Consider the following 11,069-nt stretch of genomic DNA (forward strand, 5'->3'; position numbering starts at 1 on the left):
GAAGATGTAATATTAAATTACAGAAAATTTTAATGAGTAAAAATAGCAACAAAATTAATTTTTTTTATTTCCAAATTTACACAGATATACTGCAAAGCAATAAGATAATTTTTGTTTTTCGACTCTTAATAATAAATCTGATCACTTTTTAGATTTACAAAAAAATTCATGAATATCCAGTTTTTTTAAAATGTCTTCCTCTCATATCAAAATTTGTACTACAGAAATCAAAATACCCATAAAAGGTAACTATTACATTACAAAAAGAGAAGAATAATCACCAGAGGGTTATTGATGTATTAGATCTACAAAAAATTGAAAAAAAAAATCACAAACAAAAAAGCTAAAACAAAAAATAGAACTAGAAACAGAAAAAAAAAAAGAATGAAAAGAAAAAAAAAAAGAAAACAATATTTTTCTAAATCTAAAATTAGAGGCAGAAAAAACTCAAAAAATTTGGAAAAGTAAAGAGAGAATAGGAGAAAAAGAGAAGGTAGGTGGGTAGAAAAAAAAAATAAAAAAGAGAAGAAGGAGAAAAAGCTTGTTGAGAGAATGAAAAGAAAAAAAGATGAAAGATCGCTGCTGTCAAGACTAAGGTAACAGCAACGGTCCTCAATATGGTACATGTGTATGTTTTGTAAAAAGACAGAGAAGACAATACTAAAATATATTTGTTTTAGAATTTTATTTTTTAGGGTAAAAAATAAAAATAAGCTATGGGAAGAAAGGAATTACCTGAATTAGCCAAAACGAAATCTGATTCATTAATTAACTAATGCACAAATATATGCAGTTCGAATCAAACCGTTTTAAATTTAGATTGAATGTAATTTGAATTGAGCTACTTCGAATTACATGCAAAGCTGAAACATACATAATTCGAATTGAGGCAATTCGAATTACTATAAAACCTGAACTAAGCATAATTCGAATAGAAGCCATTCGAATTACTATGAAACGTGAGCTCAACATAATTCGAATTTAGCCGGTTCGAATTACTCTTATGTAATTCGAATGATGTTGATTCGAATTACACATTGTACAATAAGATACTAGAAAAAATACTATATAATATAAAAAAATATACTAAAAGAAGTATAAAACAAGATTATAGTAAATTAATTTTAGTATAAAATTATTAAATATAAATTAAGTTTAACTCCTATTAGTTCATTGAATTAAAAATAACATATAAAAATGTACTTATATTTATTAAATTTTAATAACATATAAAAATTTAATGACTTTTTAAATATTTTTTTTATAATAGGAGTACATTTTTATATACTTTAAATACTTTATATAAAAACAAAAACGTACTTGTATTTATCATACAAAAATAAAGTGTTGTGCCAATATAATAACATTATAACATTTTAAATCAATTTTTTTCTAGAATTTTAGATTAAAAGCAGCACATGAAAAAGCATTATTTGTATTTTAAAGCTAACTTAATTAAAAAAGATAGAAGTGTATTTTTTAGGATTTTATGTACATAATTAGGCTAATTTTTTTAAATATTGATCAAAGATGTGTCTTACACTATATTATTTGGTTTCAGGTAAGTTTTACTCTACTATATATATACACTTTTCAGAAGACACAAATCTACAAAATTTTATAAAACGTCAATGATATTTTCTTTTAAATTAATTTATATAATTTTTTAGATTTGTGTATATGTTATTAAAATTTAATAAATACAAGTATATTTTTATATGTTATTTTTAATTCAATGTACTAATAGGAGTTAAAATTAATTTATATTTAATAATTTTATACTAAAATTAATGTACTATAATCTTATTTTATACTTCTTTTAATATATTTTTTTATATTATATAGTATTTTTTCTAGTATTTTATTGTACAATATGTAATTCGAATTACATAGGAGTAATTCGAACCAGCTCAATTCCAATTATGTTGAGCTCACGTTTCATAGTAATTCGAATTGCTTCAATTCGAATTATGCTTAGTTCAAGTTTCATAGTAATTCGAATTGGCTCAATTCGAATTATGTATATTTCAGCTTTGCATGTAATTTGAAGTAGCTCAATTCGAATTACATTCAATCCAAGTTCGAAACAGTTTGATTCGAACTACATATATTTGTGCATTGGTTGATTGGTGAATCAAATTTTATTTTGGCTAATTCACGTAATTTCTTTCTCCACATGGCTTATTTTTGTTTTTTACCCTTTTTTTTATTGTCCTATTTTCAGAACAAGAAAAATACTCAAAATAAAATCTCAAATCAAAATTTCAAATATTGATATATTTAAGAAAAATACATTACTTTTTTTGGTATATGAAAGTGAAATTGGTAATTAGAATTAAAGTTGTAAGTAACCATAAATTGCAAAAATATGGTTGGGTTGAAATCGCTAATTCCAAATTCATAAAAGTAAGGACACATCTCATGTATGTGTAGCGCTGCAGTTGTAAAAAATCATTTCGTATAATTATGCTCTTTAATTTTTAAAAAAAAATAAAAATTATTTTTGACAATTATGTTTTTTATTCTTTATTTTTAAAAATACAAAATCACCTCACCGATCTAGTGTATTTTAGAATAAAAGAAATAAATTATAAAATTGTTCTCACCATTTTCGTGTTTTAAAATTAAAAAAAAATTGAATTCACCTTCAATGATTTTTGGTTATCTGAAACAAAAAATTACAAAACTGCCTTCATCGTTTTGGCTTTTTAAAAATTGGGGTAAAAAGCAAAAATAAGTCATGGGGAGAAAGAAATTATGTGAATCAGTTAAACGAAATTTAATTCACCAATCAACCAATGCACAAATATGTGTAGTTCGAATCAAACTGTTTCGAACTTAGATTGAATGTAATTCGAATTGTGTTTTATACTTCTTTTAGTATATTTTTTTATATTATATAGTATTTTTTCTAGTATCTTATTGTACAATGTGTAATTTGAATCAACATCATTCGAATTACATAAGAGTAATTCGAACCAGCTCAATTCGAATTATGTTGAGCTCACGTTTCATAGTAATTCGAATTGCTTCGATTCGAATTATGCTTAGTTCAGGTTTATAGTAATTTGAATTGCCTCAATTCGAATTATGTATGTTTCAGCTTTGCATGTAATTCGAAGTAGCTCAATTCGAATTACATTCAATCCAAGTTCGAAACGGTTTGATTCGAACTAAATATATTTGTGCATTGGTTGATTGATGAATCATATTTCGTTTTGGCTGATTCACGTAATTCCTTTCTCCCCATAGCTTATTTTTGTTTTTTACCCTAAAAATTGACATCCCATATTATAGAAAATAAAAAAAACACCATATTTTGGAAATTTACACATAGATTTCCGATATCAATTTTCTTTTTTGCCAAATATACAATAAACATTTTAGTAAGGTATTTGCTACGGTACGATGATAAGTTTATACGTACCGATACATTTAAAATATAGACAAATAGTAACAAGCCATGTGAAATTTATTTTCCACATCAATATTTAATTTTTTTTTTAAATATATATTATATCATCACTTTTACTAAAACACCCCTCTAGTAATCAAAACAATAAACGCATCAACGTTATCATCGTCCTCCTCCTTCTCTCTCATTCATCTTCTTCCTTTGCATCTGCACTCTGTGATCTCATTCAAACCTCAAATCCAATGCTTCTTCATAGCTCCGTTCCCTTCACACCAAATTCGAAGACCAACGGAACCCACTTCCATTTCAGCAACTTCTCTTCCTTTAAGCCTCCAAAATGCTCCCTTTCCGCGGTTTCAGAAGCACCCCATTTCAAATTGAGCACTCACAGCAACAAGAAGCCCTTCCCCGCAGAGGTTTCTAGAACCATCATGGAGCTTGCCACTGTGGGAACCCTCTCTGCTTTGACCAATGAGGGTCATGAGGGTTCTTCTTCCCCTTTGGCCATTGGCGTCAGGTTCGCTGTTGACCCTCGTGAAGGCACCCCTTTCTTCTTCTTGAATCCCACTTTTCCTTTCTCTCCTCAAACCCCTTCTTCCCTCCATGTTCAGGTGCCATTGCTAATGCTAAAGCTTCTCTGCCTCCTTCTCATCTTCTTATAACCAATTAAGTTGTAATTACTATGAATGATTCCAAAAAATAAAAGACATATAGATAGATAGACAGTTAGTTAGTTAAGGTAGTTGTAAGTTAGTTATACTTTCAGTTACTAGTTCTATTCTGTTATAACATATTATACTCTAGATGAGATCAAAGTATATGTAGTATGTACTGAAAATTAAGTTGATGAATATAAATTTCTCATTTTTTTTCATTTCATATGTATTAGTTAGCTTAGTTAGAGGACATGTTAGTTGGAGGAATTTGTATTGAAGAGATTGATTTGAACTTTGTGTTCATCAGTTGAACCAATCTGGGTTGTGCACTCCTCAGTGTACACTTCAAGGCACCCTCACCATAGGCCTTATAGATTGGTACAATACATTCCACCAAATGCTTGCATATGTTTTTCCTCAAGGCCTCATCACAAATTGTCCAACTAGATTCCATCTTGTACCTCTCATCAAAAGCTACATTGAAAGCATGCAATCTCTTTCCCAAATCTTGGCTACTCAATGAGGATGAAAGTAAATCTTTTTGAACAATAATTGATAGAAGCTTTCCGCAGCTATTCCTCAAATAAAGTGCTGCATAATAGTCCTTGTATTGGTCATGTGCTCCTAACCAAGTATCTCCCATCATATCCCCAAGCATGGTACTCCTCAAATTGTAGAAATGGCAATGATTATTTATCATGAAAATGTAGGACAATGTGATATCCTCATAGGCCTTTGACCAAGAATCAAGATTAACTGCAACTTCCTTGATTGTGTCATATATTTGTGTGAAAACAATACCCTCTTCATATGTTTCATTTCTCCAACTAAGATGAATTTCTAGGACCTTTTTCAAATGTGGTAGATATGTATCATTAAGCAGCTGATTGCAGTAATCAGTTACAAAGCTTACCAGCCTAGGGACACCGCTATCTCGGGGAGGAGAACCTGGCCTTTCAAGCTTCACTTGCGCCGGTCGATGGAATGAAACATAGAATGAATGAAAGAATTCCTGATCTGATGGCGATCCTGGCAAAACATTCGGTCGATGCTTCTCGACCAATCTTCTCAAAGACACGGCAAGATAGCATGTACTCAGTATGAAGAACGTTCTTGACAACCAACTCCAAATCAATGCCCCATTGGTCTATGTAACTCGCTATTTCCCTGACATCCTCAAATTTAGCTGTTGGAATCTCAAGGTAGCTCAAGTCTAAAGTGTTCAAAGTTCTTTGAGCATTCGTCCCTCGAACTTCATCATATATAGACTTACACTTGGCTAGCCTGCTGTTTGCATTTAACCGCTCAATGATGGCCTGCAACTTCCCCATAACAGAACCTGGCAAAGCTTGTGTTGCGACGTGTGATCCTAACGAAACCAAAGGAATGGGCATTGAGTTTGCCATCAGAAGTCTTTGGAACTCAGTCTCTAGATTGTCTAAGGCTGCACTGAGAAAACCTCCATTGATGCAAACTCCCTCTTCCACGGCTTGCAATTCTCGCAGTATCCTCAAGGATTTCTTCACCTGAAAGAGGTAAAACTCATTGGTGATCACTTTGTCTTGTAAGAAGTCAAGAACACCCTGCAACCAGCCAATTGCTAACGTGCAATTATCAGTGAGAAGCTTCAAGGCTTCTTCAAGCTTCTTGGCATCTGAGAGGTAAGAGCATAGATCGGAAACAGGGTCAGTCAATAGAGAATTCTCCAAATGCTGCACAAATTCAAACACCTTGAGGACAGCAGCAGCAGAACATATAACACTATCTATACCATTGCCAACGTCCATGAACGAGCATTTCTGCATGGAGATTGGTCTGAATGAAGTTTGCAGGGATTGACATCGCTGGCGAAGAAGCTCCAATCTTGATTCAGATTCATCTAATGCAGAACCAATGGCACTTGATGTTTCCAAGCTAGCTAGCAAGCACTTTCTTGCAGCATCAAGGTTCTGCTTTCCTTCCATCCCAAAAAGATATTGGCAATCAAGTGTTTTAATTTCAAAATGATTACTAACTTTGGCTATTTAGATTGCATTAATGATTTAACATTTTGCAAATGAAATATGGTCTGTGGAAAAAGATGATCTTTGTTGGTTTCTTCTAGAACCCTCATGACCCTCATTGGTCAAAGCAGAGAGGGTTCCCACAGTGGCAAGCTCCATGATGGTTCTAGAAACCTCTGCGGGGAAGGGCTTCTTGTTGCTGTGAGTGCTCAATTCGAAATGGAGTGCTTCTGAAACCGCGAAAAGGGAGCATTTGGAGGCTTAAAGGAAGAGAAGTTGCTGAAATGGAAGTCTGTTCTGTTGGTCTTCGAATTTGGTGTGAAGGGAACGGAGCTATGAAGAAGCATTGGATTTGAGGTTTGAATGAGATCACAGAGTGCAGATGCAAAGGAAGAAGATGAACGAGAGAGAAGGAGGAGGACGATGATAACGTTGATGCGTTTATTGTTTTGATTACTAAAGGGGTGTTTTAGTAAAAGTGATGATATAATATATATTTAAAAAAGAAAAAATTAAATGTTGATGTGGAAAATAAATTCCACATGACTTGTTACTATTTGTTTATATTTTAAACGTATCGGTACGTATGAATTTATCATTGTACCGTAGCAAACACCTTTTAGTAATAGCAAAACATTAGATGAATAGATAGAATTATCTTCATAAAAAATTATTTATTGCAATTCATATTTTTTCCTACTTTAATAACAAATATATCATTATATATTAAGAGTAAAAGACGGAAAACATTTTGATATTGTCCAAATAAGTAAATATTTCAAAATCTTAAAAAATATAAATGAAACAAATATTTTAAAATGGAAAAAATATAACGGTGATAATTTTTATTGGTGTTAGATAATTTTTTGGTGAACAATTAAGAGAAAAAAACAAAAGAGCAGAAAAGAAAAAGAAAAGAAATCAGGTTCTTAACAGTAAGAGAGGACACGCCACCTCTGGTGGCTGGTGCCAAAGGTTAACCTCATCAGTTTCGCTACCTCCAGATCCCATCTTTACCAACCGATCTGCCACGACATTAGCTTCTCTCGGGATAAGCTCAAAACGAATATCCCAATCCCTTCTTAACTTCAAGTCAAAGATCAGTTGTATCACTTCTTTTTCAAGATGCCAGAGTGGAACTTGCCAACCAGTCACTAGCTCAAAAGCTGCTGCGCAATCTGTCTCACAGACAACAAGTTTAAAACCCGCCTCCCAAGCCCAAGGCAAACCTTTTCATATACTCCACAACTCCATCTTGATGACACTAGATCCAAAAGAATTTCCTGAGCATCCCATTACCCATTGACTGGAGCTATCGCGAATTACCCGCCCAAAACCAGCACAATCATCCCCCAAGTTCACAGTCCCATCACAATTTAACTTCCAAGCACCAGGTTCTGGCGGAGATCAAGACAGAGGTTTTAATCCCTGGATGCAACACACTCGATTCTGAGTTGTATATTCAAAATCCACCATGCACCTGCGAGCCTTGTATGCAATTGACCCAGCAGATCCAAAAACTCCCTGAAAATTACCCATATTTCTATCTTTTCAAATTGACCATATTATAGCTGTAAATTTGGAACAACTTTCATTGAGGAGGCCATGCTTGAACCAATCATGCACCTCGAGAGAGCCAAAGAAACACACATAAAAAAATCTAGAGAAACCCAAACTGATCGCACCACTTCACAATCCCGAAAAAAATGAAGAATTGTCTCTGGAAGTTGATTGCAACGTGTACATAAGGATGAGGAGGAGAGATGTCGCCGAAAACGCAGATATTGAGTTGGTACAGCATCATGAAGGCAAAGCCACACTAGGAGCCTCAACTTTTCAGGGACTCGTGCCTTCCAAAACCAAAGCCAATTGATATTCCTATCCCAATTCAACTTATTCTGAATTAACCATAAATATCCTTGTTTAGCAGAGTAAAGAGTGTGCTCCCAACTCCAACCCAAATCACGACCAGAAGCCGAAATATGTACTAAACTAAGAATGTCTTCCCTTAAGTCCCTAGGAATAAAAGAGTAAATCCTCTCCAAATGCCAAACTCCATCACGGTAAACATCTTCAATGGTCAAAGCAGCCTCACATATATCAAGAAATTCAACCCTTACTCCTACTGGCCCAGAGTGTAACCAAGAGTCAAACTAGAAATTCTTAGAAAGAGCTCCCACTTTCCAAACAAACCCTTCCTTTAATACGGAAGTTGTGTGCACAATAGACTTCCATATATACGATGAAGAACCCATTGCTTTAACTGCAAATAGGTTTCTATTCTGGAGGTATTTCTGAAGCATAATCTTGACCCACAGTTTCTCTTGATTCATCAAAATTTGTCAAATTAGCTTTCCTAATAAAGAAAAATTGACCAACCGTGACTCCCGCAAAGCAAGACCTCCAAACTTTTTTGGAGTCGTCAAAACTCTCCAAGATGCTAAATGAAGACCACGGTGATTATGACTACCACACCAAATGAAATTTCTAGTAAACTTATCAATGTTAGAGCACACACCTGATGGAAAAAGGCTTACTAGCATCCTATAAATAGGTATAGAAGATAAAACTGATTTAGTAAGGCAAATCTGACCAGCTTTATTAAGGAAGCGACCTTTCCAAGATGCTAGCCTATTAGTATGCTTATCAACCACATCATGAAAATCAGCTTTAGTAACTCTGCCATGCTTGAGGGGGACACCAAGGTATTTTCCCAGAGAATTAGCAAATCGGATAGAAGAAATACCAGTGAAGAGATCCTTGTGTTGTCTAGAAACATTCATAGAACAGATAGCACGAGATTTGTCAAAATTCACCTTCATACTAGATGCTCTGCAAAAGGTGGCCAAAGTGTCCAAAACATGAAGCACTTGAGATTTCTTCGCTTTGCAAAAAAGGATAAGGTCATCTGCAAAAAGGAGATGAGAGATTACAGGACCTCCCCTAGACACAGTCACTGGTTTCCATCTACCAACCTCCACTTGCCTAGCAATGAGGCAACTCAACCTCTCCATACAAATAACAAATAAATAAGGAGACATCAGGTCTCCTTGCCTCAAACCCCTTTTTGGCTGAAAACCATCCAACCGGTTATCATTCCACATTAGAGAAAGGGAGGAAGACTTTACACATTTCATAATAAGAGAAACAATAGTACCTGGAAAGCCAAACATTAGGAGAGATTGCTCCAAAAACTCCCAGCTCACACTGTCATAAGCTTTTTCTAGGTCAATTTTAAAAGCAAGAACACCTTTCTTTGATTTGGTTTTCTTCATAAAATGGAGAACTTCCTGGGCTACAATGATATTGTCTGGGGTACCCCTTCCAGGAATAAACCCTCCCCGTAGAGGGCCAATGATATCTTGTAGAAAAGGTCGTAACCTCTCCACAACCACCTTAGTTATAATCTTGTAGATGACATTATAGAGGTTGATAGGACGAAACTCTTTCATGCGAGACGGGTTATCAACTTTAGGAATCAGCACCACCAAAGTATCAAACAGAGCACTATCCAGATCAAACCAAGCGAAAGCCTTCTTAACAAGCTCCCATACCTCTGTACCAACCACTTCCCAGTATTTCTTGAAGAAAAAATCCTGAAAACCATCGGCACCTGGGGCCTTAAAAGAGTTTATGCCCATAACCACCTTCCTAACCTCTTCTTTAGAAACATTTCTTGTGAGACTTTCAATAGCCTCACGAGATAAAGAAGGTAATTCCTGATCCCATCACATCAAGTTCTACCTGTTCCACATTACAAAAAAGATCTCTATAAAATCCAATTGCACATTCTTCGAGTTCTTGCGAATCAGTACTCCATCTTCCATCCTCCAAAAACAACCCCTGAACCTTGTTACGTTTCCTTCACATAATGGTTTGCATATGAAAGAACTTAGTATTCCTATCTCCAAATCTGACCCATTGCTCTCGGAATTTTTGATACCAAAACAACTCCTCTTGCGTAAGCAGATTACTATATTCAGACTGTAACTCCCTTTCTTCCTGTATAAGGGATAAAGCATCAACTCTCTTCATTCTCTGTTGGATACTGGTCACACGCCTCTCCAATTCCCTCTTTCTTTTAAAAATATTCCCAAAGACATCTCGGTTAAAGGCCAAAGCATCATCTCTGACCTGAGAAAGGCAACGAATAGGATTGGGTCTACCCTTGTCCCAAGCACCCCTGACCACCGACGAAAAACTTGGGTGATAAGACCAAACTACTTGAAAATGAAAAGGTTTTACCCCGACTCTTCTATCATTACCTTGACATCGCACCATAATGGGACAGTGGTCAGAATGCATCCTCGCCAAATTCTCCACATAGCTTTCCGAAAAACGAAAACACCAAACATCAGTAGACACACCCCTATCCAGCCTCTTCGAGAGGAACCGATTACCCTGCATATGTCTGAACCAAGTGTACAAAGATCCATGAACTCCCAAATCAATCAAACCACACTCATCTAGGAGAGCTCCAAACCGCTCTGCCCTTCGAGAGACAAAGTTTCCACCTTTAACCTCAGATGAAAGAAGGATCTCATTAAAATCCTCAATAGCTAATAAAGGACCTGAATAATTTCTGAAAAAATCTGTCAAAACCCTCCAAACTTCTTCCCTTATGCTAGGAACGGGACTTGCATAAATTGCTGCACAGACCCAAAAAAAACCGCCATTCGAAAACTCAACACACACCACTTGCGAACTTGCTGCCACGACATTGCAAGATGCTCCGGGCCATGCAGAGAGCACCCAAATACCTTCACTATGCCCCTGAACTTCTAAATTAGGTACCAACACTTTTTACTTATTTTTGCATGCCTTATATTTGAACAATATTATCCAACTCTCCATTGTTATCATTAAAAATATATTACAAGTTCTAAATTGCTCAAATTATTGATTTTAGTTATTTATTTAATAAAAATAAAACCTTAATTATTTTAGTTCTTTTCCTCTTTTTAATATCGTCTCAAATTTCAGTCCTTATATACT

At 34.7% G+C, this 11,069-nt stretch overlaps 1 protein-coding gene and 1 pseudogene across 1 annotated transcript in view; both read right to left on the minus strand.

Moving 5' to 3' along the window:
• LOC107606709 lies at nt 3,983-6,710 on the minus strand (annotated as a pseudogene).
• Nucleotides 6,996-11,069, minus strand: part of LOC107606708 — a 9,992-nt gene continuing 5,918 nt past the window's right edge. The window contains exons 7-11 of the mRNA XM_016308739.1: nt 10,018-10,723; nt 9,819-9,936; nt 8,593-9,670; nt 7,819-8,199; nt 6,996-7,252 (exon numbers count right to left, since the gene is read on the minus strand). Coding sequence (XP_016164225.1) covers nt 6,996-7,252; nt 7,819-8,199; nt 8,593-9,670; nt 9,819-9,936; nt 10,018-10,723 — 2,540 coding nt within the window. The remainder of the gene's footprint in view (nt 7,253-7,818; nt 8,200-8,592; nt 9,671-9,818; nt 9,937-10,017; nt 10,724-11,069) is intronic.

Source organism: Arachis ipaensis, chromosome B07 (genome assembly GCF_000816755.2).
Source record: "Arachis ipaensis cultivar K30076 chromosome B07, Araip1.1, whole genome shotgun sequence".
Classification (NCBI taxonomy): Eukaryota; Viridiplantae; Streptophyta; class Magnoliopsida; order Fabales; family Fabaceae; genus Arachis; species Arachis ipaensis.